This window comes from Homalodisca vitripennis, chromosome 1 (assembly GCF_021130785.1).
Source record: "Homalodisca vitripennis isolate AUS2020 chromosome 1, UT_GWSS_2.1, whole genome shotgun sequence".
Lineage (NCBI taxonomy): Eukaryota > Metazoa > Arthropoda > Insecta > Hemiptera > Cicadellidae > Homalodisca > Homalodisca vitripennis.
In genome coordinates, this window is record NC_060207.1 from 178,585,016 (window position 1) to 178,606,160 (window position 21,145).

Genomic DNA, 21,145 nt, shown 5'->3' on the forward strand with positions numbered 1-21,145 from the left:
ACAATTGCTTCTAAAATTCAACAACCAACGAATGCATTTTAATTACTGTTTCTGCTCTTTGCCGCGCGTCCACAAAGTTTGCGATAGAGCGACAACAGATTTTAGCATTAAATAGCATATCGTTATTGTACAGACAAGGTCCCACCGTCCCAGGCCTTGGCTATGTAGGTCAAAGTCAGAGCTTAAGGTTTTTTGTCTCAAATTATATTATCTGCCTGCAAGCAGGCTACAGTCAAGTAGCTGAGCTGAAGCTGACTGATGAAGACCATGAACGAATGAATGACCAATCCCTATTGGTCGTTGACTGAAAGCCTGAGTTACAAGTGCAATTTCTGCAAAATAGTTTGTTTGGTGCATTCATATAAAATAAGAAATTGAACGCAATTTTAATTTATTAAAACCAAAACTCATTCTTTTGCGGTAAAATGCAATTTAGCTTATTCACATTTTGGTTCCACTATTCTAAATTTCTCATTTTTTGATTGACTCTATTTTTGTTGTGAAGTATCATATTATAATTCCAAACTGGATTGGACAAAAGGAAACATCTTCTCCCCTGAAGATCAAGAATTCATGGAAATAGTCAACTTTGATTTAAATAAATATTTGCAAAGAAATATATTTCCATCTAGGACGTAAGTAAGCTAATAATTTTATCATTATAGTAATTAAAAGGTATTCCTTTCTGTGATCCAACAAGTCCACCATTTGTGTTGAATAACTCTGAAGTAATAAGATTATGAAACCAGTTACAGCAAAGTGAAAGTGGATGCATAAGCATGGCATGTTTTGTACTTTGTTTTGGTACAGTTCATTACAATTTAATGGTAAGCATAAACCTTTGGACTATGGTAAGACAGGTTGTCTTGAGTTTAGTCTTTGAAATTCAAATATCTAGGCTATTTTAGATTAGACTAGAATAACTTGCCTAAAATGGCAATTTAGTATGATTATTATTTAACCTTGGATAGCCTAGGAAGAGTTAAATTAAAGATATTTTATTTTAATTTAATCTAAGATCTAGACATATTTAAACTTTGATAATGCAAATCTGATAAATTTAAGTCTAGATGACCAATCATCAAAATTATTATACATAAATAGTTAAACATTCATTATCTTGTAGACTGTTCCATAGCTGCAGGCTATAGCATAAACTAGGCAATAGATTTTTGCAGGCTACAGTAAAATAAACGTCAACACTCAAAAAATCAATATTCATGATTATCACATCATCGATATTCATGATTAAAGAATCCTTGATATAACTTCTTAAACCAAACTACGTTAGGCCTATAGGTATTTCAAATTAAAAGTATCAAAATAAATAATGTTATGATGAATAAAAAATCTGTCTAAGCAATGCGTAGGATATACATAAATTGTAAGAAACGAAACACTAACATTTGCTACTTTTTACTATTTTGATTGATAAACGTGTGTGACACAAAGAAGGCATGTACATAACGATTTTATTTGCAACCATTATAGATGAGCAGTATTAGTGTCAGTGACGGGTAATTCAGTAGTAACCGATTACTGCGATACTGTTATTTCATTAACAACTGGGCTGAATGATTTAGTGTTTTCATAATGATTTTCCAGTTTTAGTTTATTTGGAAACCAGTAACAGCCGAGGCCATTTTGTTACCCTATGGAATGCTATTATGCAATATGTAGATTAGGTTATTGTAAATATGGTTACTAGTAGTACCAAAGGTAAAGGTTTAACCTTTAATACAATTTGGGTACCATAGAAGAAAGTTTTTCTTTTTTCGTCAGAAGTGCGGAAACCGAAGCCTGAGCTAATGGCCAGGAGCATTTCTGATCGGTCCTTTTCCGACCATACAACAGAAGTGCACTGGGCTATCAGTGTGAGCTTTGGTGGCCCGCACTTCTGGCGGAAGAAGAAAAACATCCCTCGAGATAGTATCAAAATTCAAGCTCAGATTACGTGAGCTCTGGTAAGGTTATCTTTAACTTACTATATTTATAATAGTTACATATGTAAAGCCCATTGACAAATAGTAGCTAAGGACTGAGTAGTACCAAATAATTAAGTTGTATAGTGAAAATTAAATTAACCAGTTTATAATTTTATTAATTTATTAGTCTAGGCTGTGTTACATTGTAGTCAGTTAATTACATTTTTCATACTAACATGTTAACATGTTAGCGGGTTACTGGAACTTAATACCTCAACACATTATTTTGTAAGAGGTTATTTATAAACAATAGTATTTCCCATCTAAAGTGCCATTATTCCAATACCATAAACATGATTTAACTATGTTTGAATTAATTTGAGGCAATAATGTTGAACTGAATTACATTATCAAGGTGTCCAGCATGCAAGAAATGTAGTTACATTTACTATGTATGGGGAATATACGAGATATGTACAGGAATTTTGAGCAAAATACGTCAAAAGTTAAAAATGAACGAAGTACGTCCAATGCTGATTTTTTTGTGATAAAGTTTAAGGATATTGGACAGCCTCGTCTTTGTGAAAGAGATGGTATATAATTGTGAGGTTAGTTGACAGTTCAAGGCCTTTTGCCACCAGTTAGTATTGGGCGTCAAGCCCGCCCGCCACCCAATCACTTGAAACCAAGCATTGTAAGGGATTTTTAACAAAATGGAGAAAGTCATGGAATTTCACTATAGACAGAGAAAATTATTATCTGATTATTTTTGCAAGTTATCTAGCGGTCACATAAGTGCCGGAAAAGTTACGAATTTTAATGAGGGTTTCAGGTAAATTGCAAAAAATCACGTATTATGACTTTTTATAGAAATGTTCTGTTTAAAATATACGTTTTAGGGCTATTAATGTAATGTAATAACTAGTAATTTGGCGAAACCAAATTGTTCTCGAATATTGTAACTATGTTGCGTTCTTTTAGGGAATTTTCACAATTTATTTGAAAAAGAAAATATATTTAAAACTTTAATCAAAATTTAGCATTTGGCTATTAATTAATAAGAATATTTCTTTAAACATATTGATTGGGTAAAAAAGAAGAATCAATAATTCAATTTGTTCTTTGAGATACCCAGCATGAAACAGGCCCACATATAAATATACAGACAGAGGAGGAAGTTTTCCATATCTCTTAGTGATAAAAAAATATACAACTTTCACGTTGATAACTCAATTCATTTTTGAGATTTTATCTTGAGTTATAAGCTTTGCTAGTTCAGCCAAGTATCATGGAGGGATCATCCACACCATCTTTAATCTCTATTTTAATACGTACATACAAATAAACATATATAATGCATTATTGAAGAATCCGACAAAATGTAATAAACATTAACAAACAAATGTCATTACTTACTTGTACTAATTTGTTTACAAATCTGTTTGTTCTGCAATGTTCTCATTACCATCGTGGTTGTCCCTAAATTAAATATAAAAATGTTTGTCAACGCTCAGCTCAATGTCATGTAGTGAAATGCACCATCATCAAACTCTATGTTGCAAAATTTGACTGCGGCAGACATGCTAGTACACTTGATGTCTTTTAGAATACTTATCAATACTTATAAACCAGCATTGAAGGTATTATTATAATATTTCAATACTTTTGAGCATAGCAATTTGATACATACAGTAATTATTTTCTTCAATATTTATAATATTTATTTATTTCAACAGCAAGTGATTACAATTAATGTGACAAAGCAATACATTCATATGCATGAATAACTGCAACATATCTTCGTTTGACAGGTATCTTTGTTCGAATTGGTTTTCCAATCATATGTCAGTTTAGTTATTTAAACGCATATGTAACAGATACGACCAAATACAATATAATTGAATCGTAAAAAGTAAGGGCTCTGTGGTGTAATGGTAGCACATTCACCCGGCAAGTGAGAGATATGGGTTTGAGTCCTGGCGGAGCAAGTACTTTTTGTGATTCAATGTTTATTGAAAAAATTAATACATGATGTTTAATTGATAAAATTAATTATTAAGTCCTGTAATAATTAATTTAAATAAGCTACAAAAGCTGTAGTAAACAGTTATCACAGTAGATGGGTTAAGAACTAAGAGCTAAGTGGATCAAGCCAGAAACTTGTAAGCAAATGTTCAACAAAACCGTAAATTTAATATGAAAATATGACAAAGTCAATCACAACTACCTAACTTAAATATCCTGACAAATACAATAAACAACATAACATATGGCATTGTTAATGAATACAATATTGGTAACAAATAATGACAATACAACTATGAAATAATACGTGACAAATAAGTAGTGACATAACATTATGTGAATAGTAACATAACGGTTATATAACAATCAGAAAATAGTAGGTAGGTAGTATTTCATTCTGGTGTGAAACAGCTTAGTTTTCTGATTGTTCCGACGCTGTTCTAGATGAAGTCCACTTCCTTGCAGATAGTGTTAAGTTATCCAGGCACGGGATGCTTGCCAATAGACTGTAGAAAGATTATGTCCTAACGTGCCTCCAGAACAGTTCTTGAGAGCAAGTTTATGAAGAAGGAACCCGTTTGTCAATCTCCATCAGCTATTCAGGACAATTCATTTTCCCACTTAAATTTTTTTAGATGAAGACAACAGCCAAACCAAGAGATCAGGTAGCCCCAAGTCAGCTTTCAGTGCTTTAACGTCAACATCCCGGTATTGTACGCTTTAACAAACCCCAAAAATCTGCTCTGTATCGCCTCAACTTTGGAAGTTTGGCATTTCAAACCATACAGTTGATCCATAACAGAAAAGTATTCATAGTGCTAGGGGGTTAATGCCCCTTAATGATCTTGTTAAGAAGCTGAGGAGATGGCTTACCTATTTAGTTACGTAATTATATGTTCTTCATAGCTAGCCTTATCAGGGAAGGCAATTCCAAGATCCTTAATAGAGTGAACTCTCTGCAATGATGATCCATCAAGTTGACAGTCGAAGATAGTAGTTGTAGTTCTTCAATTGAGCATTGTGTCGAAGATAGTAGTTGTAGTTCTTCAATTGAGCATTGTATATTTCAGGAGTGAGATTTGTTTTCGCTTAAGCAAATGATGGCGTAAGTTGATGTTACAGTAGCACATTTTATTTAATTGCATTTTGTGCGAAGGCCACTAACATTTTGGTAAAATACACTTCAATTTTGCTTGCCCTTGAAATACTTCTTGCTACAATTTTAGGTGTTCCATTGACAAATTTTATTTTGAAGTTTGTTCCTCTGCTTCAGTTTGCCGTGTTAGTTCATCTCTGAGTTCTGCAAGTAAAGTTCTCTCTTAAATTTGGCCCAATGTCTTGCCAAAGACACACACTCTAACTCTCCATTAACTATGTCTGGAGAGTTAATATGTTAAAAATAATTTTAAATATGTGTATGTATGTAATTTTTTTGAAGTTGTATGTTTGTTTTACAGTACCTTCATCAACACATTTGTATACTCGGTATTATCCTTCAACTAATTTTTGCTTCCTTATACTTATTTCTTAAGGCAAAAACAGTTAGGATATAAGATTAATTTTCTAATTCTTATATAATTTTTGTTGTATGTTTTAGAGTATTGGTATTTCCACCATTTAATGGATTCAGGCGCTTTCTAATTCATAAGTTAATAGAAGATAACTTTGCTTCTTCAGAAGTTGCAGCGTTTTCTATTGGACAAGACATTGGGCGGAGAATTGTTGTTTGCTATAGAGGATTAATAAGGTAAGAACTGTTTTAATATGAGAACTAAAAAAACATGAATCAAATATATTCTTGAAATTTTTTTATTTTTATAAATGTAATACAACGATTGAAACAACAAATTTTTTAGATTGAGTTCTTAAAATTGTGTTCTGTATTAAATATTCTATATAAGGTAGAAGGCCTTAATTTGTATTTACTAACCAAGTTATGTGTAAACGGTTATTATTAGTCAGCTTCTATAGTCAGCTTCTTTATAGAAGTGGCAGAAACCAGATAACAGTTGAGAAAGGTGTTTGTCATGAGAATCACAGCTATCTAGCCATGTATCTAGTGCCTGTTTACTTTACTTGTAAAAAAGGAGATAGTCTTATCTATGACCACCTGAAAAATATGTAATGTGGCTGCAAAGAACATGTTATTCATATTAAGGATATGCCTTTGTCAGAATCACACAGACTGACAGTTAGATCGCATGACCATTGATTTCTTGTTTTATCCCATTCTTGCGATAACACAGCTCATTGGCCCATTTCCCCCAATAGTTTTATCTCTGTCCCAGCTGTTTTCATATATATTTTTTTCAATCCCACTGTACCCTAGATATGACAATATCTACTGTAGCAAGACTTTCATTATTTTATGTTTTATGTTCTTTTAGAAATTCATTTAAAATATTTTGTAATACTTTTTACTTGTGGGTTTCACAAATAATTCATAAAACCCGTTTTATAAATGGTTTTTGGAAGGGAATTTTTATTATACTATTCGGATAGTTGGTAAACCTGACTGATATTTACCTGCACATAGTGTTGGAATCAGCTATTTATTGAAACACAGAAATTATATGACAAAAGCCTAAAAATGACTTGCCGATATTTTTGTAACTGATAAGCACAATAGGATGGTGGTTTCAAATTGTATCATATTTTATAATCTTATGTATACAAAATAATCATATGAACACAATTAAAGAACCTAATTAAATGTGTAATGCTACTTATATTACTCTAACTAAAAAATCGAGACCTATGACCCGCAATATTGGGCTGCAGTCTGCCCCACGGTAGCGCTGTGTTGGTATTTATTTGTTATCTTTGTATTTCCTAATTGGATACATTTTCTAAACGTCACAGAAAGGAAAGTTATTAGGTATACACAATGTTATGTCAGCATATCGAAAGACACAGAGATAAAAACTATGGAGCATAAAATAGGTGACAGCGATAAATCGTCACCGAATTGCGCGCATATCGCTAGCGACGAAATGCTAGAGCACCATAGCTTTCAGGCATTTCTTGCAAATACTGCTAGTGACAATAAAACGTCATCGTTGCACTTGGCGTAAGGGTTAAATACAAAAAAAATTTGGTTTGAAAATAGACTAGATAATCGGAAATCTTCGACTGGGAAAAACCCGGGAATTTGAAAAGTGCTTTTGAGTGGCCACCCTGTTATTTCTTTCCTATAAACCTTCTTGTTGTTGTACTTTGCCTTTATGTAAATATGGTGCAATACAGCAAGAATAGATGAAATGAAAGAATATGTAGTGGAATGACATTAACAATGACAGAGTGCAAAGCAATATGACATATATTGGTTGGTCTCCATTAAATTTCTATTTATTACACTTAGAACAAGCAATATTTGAACAAAGTCAGAATTTTAAAATATGAAATGGACAATTGTAGTGCTAAATAGCTTCTTGGCTTTGCACGAGTGATTGTTCATTGGGTCCTCTAGATCGAGGATCTAATCTGTACATTCCTTGTAATATTTTAGCCATTGATACATAACTATAAAAGTTTAAATTTTCTAGAGAAAACGAACTAAAAGGAACTTCAACGAATCTGTCCCAAAAAGCCGGAAACAATATGATAGAAAGAGAAAAACAAAACAAGCAAAAGCTGACACCTACAGCTGCAGTTTACAGACCTCCAGCTGCTCGTCTGGCCGAGTCCAGGCAGAACTCTGATAATAGCAGAACTCCAGAGTCCAAGTAAGTATATTTTTATCATAATATTAAACTTTTGTTAAGATATTTACTGCCCAAAGTGAGGAGTATATATATATATATATATATATATATATATATATATATATATATTTTAAAGAAATGATTGTATCTCGTAAAACCTCCTTTCTACACCTATAAAACTCCAATTGTTACTTATTGACTGGCTCCTCACCAGATTTTCTATGCTTACTTCAGGATCAGGAGGGGAGAGAAATGTGTGCCTAAAGCATCTTATCATGATCCAGCCATCATGATCAGTTACATGTTTCGGTTACTCCACTTTCTATACATGTTTACTGTGCACTGTGTTTAAAAATTATCAGTAGATAAATAATAAGTGTCTCATATAATTAAATGTCCTTTTTATCCTTAGAATTTTGATTTTTGTTCTTGGTCTTTTAAAAAGCTTCAATCCATTTGAAGATTCTAACATAGCCAGATACAGATACAGAAATCTTTATTTGCTATCATCAAGATAGAAACAGGCGTCATGTAGAATACATTATTTATAGAAAAGAGTCTATTTGCTTGCCAATTGCCATGGTCACTCTCTCCAAGTTAAAAATTCATTGACACTGTAGTAGGGTCTATCTGCTAGCCAAGATTTCAATTTCCTCCTAAAAACTTCCAGCTCCAAGACCTTCAAGGATGCAGGTAAGGCATTGTAAAATTTTGCACCTGCGTAAGAAGGTTTTGATTCAAAGAGCTTCAAGCGATGGACCGGCAGGTTGAAGTCAGTTCCATGTCTGGTGCAGTGTGTGTGAACATCCTGATGTCGCTTATTTATTCCTAGGAGACAAGCTAGTGTTGTAGACTGGAAGATATATATATTTACAACGGTTAATAACTTCAGATGTTTAAAGACTGGCCGGCAACTATCTTGCATTTTCAATCCTTTTATGGTTCGGATGGCTCTCTTCTGTAAAATTAGAACTCGTTGTAAGTTATGTGCAGAGGTTCCACCCCATACTGAAACTCCATAGTATATGAGGCTCTCAAAAAGGGCATGGTAGGCTGTTAAAGCTGCCTCCTCTGTGCTGACAGATAATGTTCTTTTAATAGCGAAGACAGCTGTGGACAGCCTTTGAAAGAGAACATCTATGTGCTCATTCCACTTAAGATCTCCATCCAAGTTTAATCCGAGATGTTTAATTGAAGTGACAGCACCGATGTCAGGAAGGTTTGAGACTTCATCCCTCTTGGTGCCAAAGGTAACCTGCTTGGTCTTGGAAGCATTGAACACAAGATCATGCCTTGTACAGTAGTCCACCGCCAAATTCAGGCCAATGTACGCGTTTATTTCGAGGCTTTCAACAGACTTCTGAGAAGTGAGTAGGACGGTGTTGTCCGCGTACATGATGGCCCTACAACAAGGCTCCGTCACTACAGGCAGGTCATTGGTGGACAGCACAAACAAGAGTGGGCCCAAGACCGAGCCCTGAGGAACCCCCCTCACCATGGGCTTCCAATTCATGAGAGCTTTTCCTAGGACTTATAAAACTTGGCCTGTGTCATCAGAATGTTTAGTTAATATACTAATAATAAAAGGCCTTTAGTCAATAGTATCGATTTAAAACGTTGCTGTATTAACCCTAGAGGTGGCATTGTAAATTCTCTGTAATGGCACGGTGTTTTAGGCCAACTGTTTGTGTATTTTTCTAACATATTCTATATATTACTACCTCAACTAATGCTCCAAACTTAACGTATTATACATAATTTTTTTATATAAGAACACAGAAAAACAAATATTTTTCTTGTCATAAATTTTTGATGCGGAAACAAGATTTAAAAAAGTAAAAAAATTAAATTTTATCCTCGGATTCCGTTTTGTACTTGACTTCAAGCGTATAAAAAACAATTCTAATATATACATTTTATCTAGAATTTACTGGTGATAACAGAAATATATATTTTATATGACTTTTAAAATCCATATTTACTCTTTTTGTGTTTTTTTTGCGGAAATTGACCAAAGCACTTATTTTTTATGCACAGGGGTAAGACATAAAGCCGATATGTACATGTTGATATATAAGGTATTCAATACCCTAAAACCATTTTTATGAATCATTTTGGTTATAAATCAACTAAAAAATAAATATAAAATGCATTGATGTTACATACCTATATTTACAATATATACAAGTGTAGAATTCAGCTCCTCAAGCAGTTTGAATAGCAGTTCTCTCAAGTCACTTGATCTATCTCTAAAGATTTCACTCATTTTATCACAAATTATTTACAAAAATATGTGTAATATACTATTATTTAGCTCATAAGTAATAACTAGCTAAAATAAACTCCAAACTATGGACTTGGAACAACAATAGAAAGTAAACAAATGTTGTGCGGGCGGACCAGATGTCTGCTGCACAACTGTTTATATATATCCATAGAGGATATCTCTAAATAGTATAAAACCTAATAAAATAACGTTATAATTGTAAAGTATGATTCTTCATCTTTCCAAATATGTGATTTTTATCACAATCAGATTATATTTACTCCTTCAAAAATAACATAATGCGACGCTACGTAATCGGGCCGGAATTCTGGCGCTGCCAGACGGCCGACCGCGCCGTATATCCGGTGCCAGCCACTTCTAGGGTTAAAGCTAGTGACCACCCAATAGCCCTGTTTATTATGTATTATTCCTTGATTTTTATGATCTTGAAAAATACAGAATCATATCTGATCTGGTATTAAATACTGTTTCCAGTTTGCAGCACTATCATCATTCATTGTTATTGCAAACAGAAATTTGCAGCTTCTGTTGTATATAGGGAAACGCTGTTTGGACAAAGTGCGATGTTACTGAATATTCACTTTAATATAACCAAGCGTCCTGTATTAATCAATTTGGTCTAATATGTCATCTCAGTAACAGTTGGGATAACTTAAAACCTGTTTGTTGGGTCTCTGTGAGCACTTAACTGAGCTCCTTAGAATTTTTAGAAATTAGAGAATTTGTACTAAATTTATCTAAAATGAACTCGTAAAACACAGTATTTTTTATTCTAACTTCTTTACGTTGAATTTGTGGTTTTTATTTTACTTAAGTTACTGTGAATTGGCTCATCTAATAAGACTTTAACTTTAACTTTTAGAAATGTAACTATCTGTAATTAAAAAAAAAAAATCATCAAATAGATGTCTATGTTTTACATTTGTTTTGGGAATAAATAATTTCATCTATCTGACATTAACGAGATTTTAACTTTAAAAAAATGGCTCATCATATATGAGTAGTAATTGATAACTGGATCAAGTAACATGGAGCATAGCTGCTGCTTGGATAGGTGACTGCTGAGCCATCCTGTCCTTGCAAGCTGCCCGCCTGTTGGGCTATTGGTGGTGGTTCGGAAGTCACCTTAAGTGTTAGAGAGGGCTTACTAGTTTGCCTGGTAAAATAAGACTATTTTACTTTACTTTTACTCTACTTTAATTCTGAAATATGTAAGCTTTCATACATTTATTAAATTACACAAGCATATTAGTTTTTTCAAGCATCAAGAATCTTTATTGTAGAGGACAACAAGTTGAATTATAACATCAACAGCCAGTAAAATTAGTTAATAAGCCAAGTTAAAATCAACAAGACAGTAAATTAAATTACAATGAATTAAAACAACACTAAAAATCGTAGACATTGTAGAGACATGCAGATATTAACCCGTTGCGGATCGTATTGTTTTGGCACACGAGCACGAATTAATTTACGGTTAGCGGCCGAAAACAAACAGCAATGGTGCGCCACATCGTATCGCTCGCTATTTGTATACTCACTTCATATGTACGTTGAATTGGATTGCAGTTTATAAACATATTTTATCTATATTCTTAAAAATAAAATAATTAAATACAGTATATTGTTTATGAACTATTGTAAAATTTTCGTACAATAGTTCAGACGATTGTAAGTTGTCCATTTTGATCAGCACATATTATGACACGCAAATTATACCATAAAATGCGATACTAGTTACTATTATAATAACAGCTGAGGAAAGCAACCAATCAGAAGCTCTAAAAAGCAGAGAGTAAATTCATATGAATGATTTTTCAACTTCGACATACAACTGCGATCTGTAGGATATTTATAAAACTTTTGAAAACTCTGACCGTAGACCGTTGTTATACACTCTTAGTTGACAAGTGAAGATGATCAGACATTAATAGAACTATTTGGAGGGAAACTTAAAAGTAGACTGCTTTTGCGGCCTGAGTTCGTCATCATGCCATTAGGCCCGGCCGCTGCGTGACGAGCACAGCTCGTCAGTGATCCGCAATGGGTTAAATTAGTCTTGACCTTAACTTCACCTTCTTAACCTCAACAGACTACCCAATTCAATCAAAGATGCTCTAACACGTAAGTCATTAAAGACTCGCCTAAAACGCTTCATGGTGTCTCAAGCATTTTATAATACACGCAGGTCTTTGGCTTTTAATTGGGAGGCCACCCAATTAGAGATTGACCCCGCTGTTCGAAGTGGCTTGCATGGGTTGGTGATGAATGAAAGAGGTTTGATTATAAAGATTGTTTCTATGAATGTGTATTGTAGTATGAAGGACATATATTTTAGTATATCCTTATTATTTGACATTTGCTATACAATGTAATATTGTCACAGCAATAAAAAAGATTTGTTTCAACTTCTTTAGAGGTAAAGCTCTATTACTCTGATTACTCTGTGGCAAGGCATTACACAATGTCATGCTCTGACAGCTAAAACTATTTTGGGTGCTACTGTACATGCACCTGACTGTACTGATGTGCGTATGTCTGGTTTCATAAGAGTGAAGATCAATTGACCTAGAATACCTAGGAAGGTTACATTTGATGTATATAACAGTATACATTACATACAGAGATGGCAGAGAAAGAATTCCTAGGCTAATAAAGAGATGTCTACAATGTGCGTCTATCGGAACTGCAGAAAGATTTTAAGGTAACGATGAAATATTTAAAATATACTGTTTAAAAAAACTTAAATGTATCTAAAAAGTAATTTGTAAAACATTAATTAAATTTAACACATTTTCAGGCGAAGTAGAGTGAGACGACCAGACCAGCAGATGTATGTGCCTCGGCCCAAGCGAGCATCATTTGGTAGCGATCAACCCAGAAGTCGAAGTCGTTCGTCTTCTAGAACTAGCCTTGAAAATGATTCTTGTGACAAGAGAATTAAAACTTCTCCACAGAAAAGTGAAGAATCAAGACTGTCTGGGTCTGATGACCCAATAAATAACCGTTCCAGTGAAGTAAATGCAACAGAGTTACCAACAAAACTTCCCTTTAGTTTAGAATCATGTAGTACAGATAAAGTTTTACCATTGTGTAGTTCTGACATTAGTGCCCCACTAGAAAACATCCCTGTGATTGGTAATGAAGAATTGAGACCAAGTGAAAACATAATCTCTAATGATCTCAGACAAGTTGGTCCTTCAAGATTGCCAGATGTAGTAAAAGACAAGGATCTCATATCAACACAATTTAGTGGAAAAGAAGTGGAAACAGAGGTGTCCGAGCTTTCCCTTAGGGTTCTTCAATATGCCTCAAGTGTCAGTGAATACGTAGAAACGAAAATTAATAATAAGGTGCCATTAGATGACTCATCTAAGATTGAAAATGATAACTGTGCTGAGTCAGAAAATCAAGTTTCTAGGGCTGAAAATAAAGATGGTTCTTTTGACAGTGAAGACAATAGTACACAAAAAAGGGAAGTTAAGACTTGTGAGAAAACTGAAGCCATGGAAACCATATCAATATCATCAGACAGTCAAGACCAAAATAGCAACAGCGTTACAACCTCAAGCAGTGATTCTAGAAATAGTGATTCTAGTGATTCTGAATTGAAAAGGAAGCTCTGCAGAAGAAAAAGCAATGAAGAAATGGAAATTGATCATTCCATAAACTCCGAAAAGAAGAAGGATTTTAAAGAAGACAGGAATGCTTCACTAGATCAAAATCACAAAACCAGAAGAATATTTCCTAGTGTGCCAGTTTCAGATGTGTTGATTATCTCGGACTCAAGTTCCTGTGATGATGTTACCATCAAATCAAAAGAACCTGAGCCAAAAATAGGTGTAACAAAAGAAAAATTGAAGAAATCACCAGCAATAAAAGAAAAAAGTGAAAAAGTTGCAAACAAATCTAAATCAATTGATCCTGGTGAGTGTGACTGGGAATCTCTGTATGATGATACTGGTGAATGCCTAGTTCCTGACCTAATGGAAGAGGTAAGTTCAAGAATGTGTTTAATCTGTTACATTACCTATTACAAATTTGCCTATCAGATATAAATGTATTCAATTTTAACAGCTTATATGCATCACAGCATGTTATACAATGTTATGCAATCTAACAACCAGTGGCATTTTCCAGTTAACAAACTCTGTTGGAAGAGTGAGAGTAACTTCAGTGGACAGTGACTACCGGCCCTACCAAAGCATAGAAGAGAGGACAAGTGATGGTGAATGCGTGATTGAAATTTATGACTTCCCAGCAGAGTTCAAAACTACAGACCTGTTCAATATATTTGCAGCTTATCGCAATAAAAACTTTCAGATCAAGTGGGTGGATGACACGCATGCGTTAGGAGTGTTTCCTAGCCCTCTTATGGGTGAGTTAGTACAATTACTACTTCCAAACTAAATAACATTTTACTACAAAACTATATAAAATAACACGACACAATGGCCAGTGTTTATAAATACCTGCATTTATATTAATTATATTATTGTATCTAATGTTTTCTATTTTGTAATAGTGGCACATCATACTGATATGAGAAGATATTACTTGATTCGAAGATTATCATTAAGTTTGCTTCTAAAATCCATTTATAGCGGTATGGTTAAAATATTGTGTGTTAAACGCATTTTTCCTATAACAAATAAAATTATACTCATTGGTTGTGTAGGCTTGCTTGTAGACTGTGCTTTCAATATCAGCAACTACTCGTTTAATTGGCTAACTTCTGAAATTGTTTTCTTCCCAGCCGATGAGGTTTTGGCTTGTACACTGCCATACGTCAAGACAAGGCCATTGCGCATGGGCATTGCAGAGTCGCGCAATAAGGCTCGCAATTTGGTTTTACCGCCCCTGCCGGCCATGGAGCGACCCAAGACCTGCACCGCGCTGGCCCGCAGATTGGTGTCTGGAGCTCTGGGGTTACGATTGCCCACATCTAGCCAGGATCGAGAACGAGAGCGGCAGGTGCTCAAAGAGGCCAGAGGTAATTGTCAAAATTTCATACAAAATTGGAAAAAAAAAACTATTTCTGATGTATTATAAATGTTTTGATACAGGACTTTCATCCAGTAAATCTTAAAATGTGAACCATAACTTACTTACTTACTGCCGGGGCGTAACAAATCTCAGTCGATTCTTTGCCTCGTCTATGAGCCTCTTCCACGCCACCCTGTCTTCCGCCAGATCCACAGACCCTCCACACCGGGTCACATCTTCGACCACTTGATCGCACCATCTTATCTTTGGCCTACCCAAAGGGCGCCTTCCTGTCGGTACCGCCTGGTAGACCTCTTTTAACCTTGTGCCCTCCTGTCTCCGATGTACATGTCCTAGCCAGCTAATTCTCTTTGCCTTCACCAAAGCCACAATATCAGGATCTTGGTATACATTGCGTAATTCTCTATTTTTTCTTATTCGCCACACCCCTTCATCACATATTGGTCAATACAACCATAACAATTAAGGAAAAATAACAAAGTTTATATTAATGGATTCAATAGCTTTATGGTTGAATAAAAGTTGTTTCTGAAGGATTCAATATAATATGAAGTTACCAGTTTATAAAACATTCTGGACCCAGATGTAGCCTATTTGTAAAAATCAGCGTACTTTTCGTCTTAGTTTAGCAACATCATAGTATTACATTTTGTAAATAAACTATAATTGCCACAATTTTATATGATACAATCAAATTAATGTAGTTTTTATAATCCTTTTGAGGTTGAAGACTGCTACAGGCATAAAGACTAGGACAGGTTCTTCCCATCTTAAAATCTTAATAGGAAGCAGGAGTATTCACATTTCTTTCTTCATACTTCATTCTTGATCTCTATTCAATGTTTAGGCCATTCAATGTCAACTCTCAGTTTACCTCACCATTTTAGATTTTGCACAAATTTTGTATACTTTTGTTGAGTACTGAGACTAAGACAAAAGAAGCCAGGCCATAATACAAAACAATTCAAAATACTTATAAAGGTTTTAAGGAATTTTTTTTCAAAATGCATATAATTTTAAATTTTCTATAAATACTTGGTTTTAGTCTTATAGTAATATACTTGTGAGTATTTTTATATACATTGTTTTAACATTATTCTTGAATCTGATTTTTTTACAAATGACCCTTTTTAAAATAATACTACTTATGTTCCTTTAAAAATTAGTAATTTTGAGTTTTAGGTTTTCTAAAAAGTATACAATCTAAAGCATTTAAAATATGTCAATACGACATTATTACTCTTGTCAACTGAGCGGCTAAATATATGAATAAGGGATGATAATGCATTTGTTATAATTAGATAAGTTTATTTATTGGTTTTTTTTATATAATAGTTATTATGTATATAGCCAAAACCAACAACACAATACGTACTAATTGTGAAATTAGCAAAATGATGTAAAATATGTTTTAACAAGAGCAGAAAAAGTTAAGGATTGAGTTAAAAGAAGTATTTTTTTGAACTGTTTTGCTAATTATTAAAATTTTTTTAATGTGACTTGGTTTTGGCTAAATTAATTTCACCAATAGTGCTGTTAGTCCACTCAGAAAACAACCAGGTATAATTTTATGAATTTATCTACAACCTACACCTATAGGACATCCTTATATTTAAGATAGGAGAATAGACTTGATGGTCCCAGTTTCTAAAACTATTTTTTTCTGACAGTTCTAGTATTCAACAAACAAAACAAAAAACCTCCTGAAGTTGCCTTTTATAAAGATGATTTCAACATAAAATCTTTTTGGCAATTATTCCCACAGCAACTTTTGTCATGAGAAATGTTCTTGAAAGCTTTTTTGAAGAAACATCAAAGTGGGAGAATATACTCTCTTGATGTAAGTAATGTTAGGTCAATTAGGGGACTACATAGAGCAATGTAAAAAATGTCCATTCGCTGGTTTCTTTTTGTGATTTTTTTTAAAAACTTTCTTATTAGGAATTTTTTGTAATATACCCAATTTTAGCAAAATCTAAAATGGTAAGGGGAATTTGTATTTAAAGTGTGTTGATTTGACTTAGAATGACCCGTTTGTCTCCCTCTTTGCTGCTGAAAAATCTAATTGAGTTCTTCTAAACACTTTTACAAAATGACTGTTGGTTTTTAAACATTATAATCAATATGGAATTACCCGAATAATGTGTATGTAAATTGATATGATTTTATAGCATTTGTTGACAAGTCTTTGGAAGAAATTAGTTGCGAACAAAGCAAAAGCAGGTTTCACATAGACCTGAAAAATCAGGGACTTTAGGAAAAAGTCTAGGAACACTGTTAAAAGATTCCAAAAATGAGGAAAATTAGATGTTATTAATAAAAAATCTGGTATTTTTATTGTTTATTATTTTAAAGATTACCATGGTAAAACTTATAACTTGATTTAACTCAGAAAGTATATACTTTTTCCCTATTTATATAAGTATTTAGTTATATAGGGTGGTTTGAAAAGAGTGCAGATTTTGATATATCAAACTAAGAATTTTATTTTTACCAAAATCACAAATATAATATATAAACATGTTCAACTAACACTTCCATTTCAACAACAATTATGTTATACACTTGACATCCTGCAATGGCATGCAAGAACTTTGTCTTTGAAATTTACTATGAAGCTAAGACAAGTTTTGAGAGTCTGTGAAAACTGATAGTGTGTGATGGAGAACGTACCATCAATTAATATAGAATATTTTTAATGATGTATTTAGAGTCAAAAGTCTCTGCTAACCTGAGCATTGAATAACATTGAACGTGAAACTAAAAACAGCTTCATTAAATTCAATTTATCATTTTCAATGGTTATTAAACATTTCTTGGGATATGTTTGGTTCTCACAGTCTCTTGGTCTATTTCTATATTCAGTTCTGAATATTCTCTTAAAATATATGATTATTTGTTGATACTAATTTTTTTTTTAATGTATATTCATAGATTTTCCCATAAGCTTATAACTTAAGAAACCCTGCATTAAATATAAATTATAAATCATTAATATTAACAGCTATTTATATAATAATAATAGCTATTTGTCAACAAATATTAAATGAAAAAGAGTTAATCTAGCAGATTGTCTAATGAATTACAAGTTTTTAAATACTCATTGAAATAGATTATAGATTGTGAGGTGTTTTTTCCTTAAATAATGCCATTTTAATATTAAAAAACTTTGTAACTATATTATTTTTGTATTAAAGCTCATGATTTTGTTTACTTTTCTACAAAATTGATGTCAATATTAAGGCACGTGTCATATAAAAAAACCATTTGTGTACTATTGTCAAAAAAGTTTGCAGTTTGATTTAATTCCGACAGTAACACAATCATTTTAATCCCATTGTAATCATTGTAGCACTGACCTTGAAGATGCTTCTCCAGTTGCAAAAACATGGCAGTCACTTGGGCTTTACGAAGGATTATATAAATGTTCCCTGCTAAAGGTTGTGATGAGATCTGGAGTTTGTTTTGCCAGATATTGATAGGCATTGTAATGCAGCAAAATTAATCTTTTTTCAATAGTTAAAACATGAAATCAAAATTTTATAGAAAACAATTGTTGAAACTTGATGAACTCCTCCAATAACAACAAAATTGTGAAAAATCTGTTCATTTTCACTGTCTTCGATAGCTGCCATAACTGGGAGATCACAAGAGTGACGGTCCAGCTACCAAAAATTGCTGTTCGTTTAGCGTTATTTATTGGCTCAGTAATTTGGATTTAGCTTTGTGACGGGAGATTTTAATATTATTTTTAATTTATGACTCAAGAACTTTGTTCTTACGTACTTTTTAATAATTGTAATTTTTAATTTATTTATTTATGGATAGCTGCCTTTGTCCCCCATACGATATATATATATATATATTTTCACTGTATGTTATAATATTTTGCACCAATATTTATTTTTTCTTATTATGAACATTCTTAGGCTCATCTTTTTGCATGCCATTCTAACACTTATTATGTTTTTTTTCTGGCAGTTAATTTCAACTGCTTTCTTACCTTTATCGGTGAGATAGCACATAACAGTGCATATTTCACAGTTAGTGGGCTTCTCAATTAACAGAGGCATTTTAAATACTCATAAACATTTTAACTAAGATAAATTATACTTTGTAATGTTTCAGAGGTAACCATTTGGTTATTGAGGGATATTTGTACAAGTTTAACTTTGTTTGATTGTTTCATCAAAAGTAAACACTGTTTCACGTTTGAAAGATGATCATTTAATATTGGCTGATAGAGAACATAAATATTGGATAGGAAATTAACCATGAAAAACAACTTGGACCATTATTTGGATAGTTAAACATCGTTTACTGAGCCTATGCATTTAAAACTAAAATATAAATCAAATATAAAGAATGTTTGATGGAAAATGAAATTTCTTATGGTTAATTTCAACTGTATTCTCACCTTTAACATTAAGATAACACATAACAGTGTATATTTCACAGTTAGTGGGATTCTGAATTGAAGGAGGCAAGAGAAATATTTTGTTCATTGTTTCAAAAATCATTTGGAGGGCGTGTTTTACAGGTATATCTTAAACTATTAAACTCTCCATTCTCCCTAGGTTTACAACCAAGTTTTTAACCAAGAACCTTAGAACATTGAACTACAATTTTGTCTGTGTAAAAACCTTTTTACTTTGGTTTGTCATTTTCTTAGTTAGTGCAATAGATTGTGGTTTCCATAAAGAAAGACTTGGATCCCTCTTTAAAACGTTCTCACCCACTTTTTCCGAGCTGCTACATTGCTCTGACGGATGGTAGATGTTATTGTCTTCAGCTAACTAAAAGCCAACTGATTTATTCTGATAGTCAATTCTCTTTTTAACTCTTCACTCAAAACTGCTTTCCTTTAGTTTATTTTGTAAAAATAAGTTCATCACCCTTATTCGTGTTATTTCCATAATAATTATTTAGAGTGGAATGGAGATATGCCTTAAAATTTAGAAGGCTTACAAAAATAGTATTTTTCTTTTCTTTCCTAAGTCCTATCTAGAAAATGTACCTAATAATTTATTAAGCTTAGTTTTAAAACTACCACATTCCTGGTGTGTTCAGGAAGGCCATTAAACAAATCAGTCGTAGTTGGGGGCCAAAATACGAGAAACCCCTCCTCCTGATTTCCAGCCTCCCCTTAGGAAAGTGAACACTCCGTCATGGTGAGAGTTTTGATCAGAAGCCTCCCCACGGTACAAGAACCTTTCGATATTATGGCTCTGCAATCATGAGTGCCTTGTGAATCATGCAGCATGTCAGCAATTTACATAATGTTTCTGTAGGGAGCATTTGAGCAGCATCACAATAAAGAGAAATATGAATCCGAAGGTTGAAAATGTATATGATTGCTGTTCTGTAAATTGTGGATTCTATCCATGCTGCCTCCTGATTAGCTGTTCTCATAGGCAGGATAACAGTAGCTGAATACTGACAAAAACAATGACTGCATGAGCTGCAGCTTCAGATAGCAGTGTTCTGAACCTGTGCATGCCTCGCAGTCTACCAAGAGCTCGCTGGGAGGCTTGAGAAATGTAGTCAGTGAAAGTGAGATTTGCTGTCAAGCAAAACACAGAGAGTCTTAACCCGATCGTACACAGTCAAACCCCCGTTGTCCAGCATGACTACTACCCCTGCACCAGCTTGTGTGGGGCAGTATAAAGGATTGAACATTTTGTCTGTGTTGAGCTTGTTCACTGACCAGGTTGAGACAGTTTGAAAGTCTGTGTTTATCTGATTAATGGCACTGGCCATTTGCTCACGCTAAATGCAGTTGGCAGTCATATGCATATAAAAGAGGAGTACAATATGTAACACAACTGAGGAAATCAGAAGTGTACAAATGTTTTTGGTCTAAAGTATTAGGATTCATTAAATAATGTGGTATTGCTTTTTTTACAGAGAAGCGGCGTCAAGAAGTAAAGCAGAGAGAAGCAGCCTGGGATGGGACCTTGACAAAAGAAAACTGTGTATAAAATGAGCAGCATTTAGGAGAATGTTTAGAGAAAGCAAGCAGAACTGACTGGATTATCCATATACATTGTATTTTATGTGTAATTGTATATTGTGTAGTTACCATATTTTTTATTGAACAGAAATGTAAAAATTGCTGTATATTTTATTAAGAAAACTGGATCATAGGTCTGTTCTTGGATCTATAGAAAAATATAATAAAACAATTCTTTAATTTA

At 33.3% G+C, this 21,145-nt stretch overlaps 1 protein-coding gene across 3 annotated transcripts; it reads left to right on the top strand.

Moving 5' to 3' along the window:
- Positions 1-234: 234 nt before the first annotated feature.
- LOC124352780 (coiled-coil domain-containing protein R3HCC1L) lies at positions 235-21,145 on the top strand. 3 transcript variants are annotated; one of them, XM_046802448.1, is made up of 7 exons: positions 235-635; positions 5,548-5,697; positions 7,496-7,675; positions 12,742-13,936; positions 14,082-14,319; positions 14,698-14,934; positions 20,856-21,145. In XM_046802448.1, the coding sequence occupies exons 1-7, from the start codon at positions 574-576 to the stop codon at positions 20,927-20,929; spliced, it is 2,136 nt and encodes a 711-aa protein (XP_046658404.1). In that variant the 5' UTR covers positions 235-573; the 3' UTR covers positions 20,930-21,145. The 3 variants fall into 3 exon arrangements, with proteins under 3 accessions (XP_046658404.1, XP_046658405.1, XP_046658406.1); XM_046802449.1 differs by having other exon boundaries at positions 237-639; XM_046802450.1 differs by lacking the exon at positions 235-635 and adding an exon at positions 694-827.

Coding starts and splice junctions, on each gene's coding strand:
- LOC124352780 (XM_046802448.1), top strand. CDS start 574: ATGGAAATAGTCAACTTTGATTTAAATAAATATTTGCAAAGAAATATA. Junction 13,937..14,081: donor TTCCTGACCTAATGGAAGAG/GTAAGTTCAAGA, acceptor GGCATTTTCCAG/TTAACAAACTCTGTTGGAAG. Junction 14,935..20,855: donor GGTGCTCAAAGAGGCCAGAG/GTAATTGTCAAA, acceptor CTTTTTTTACAG/AGAAGCGGCGTCAAGAAGTA.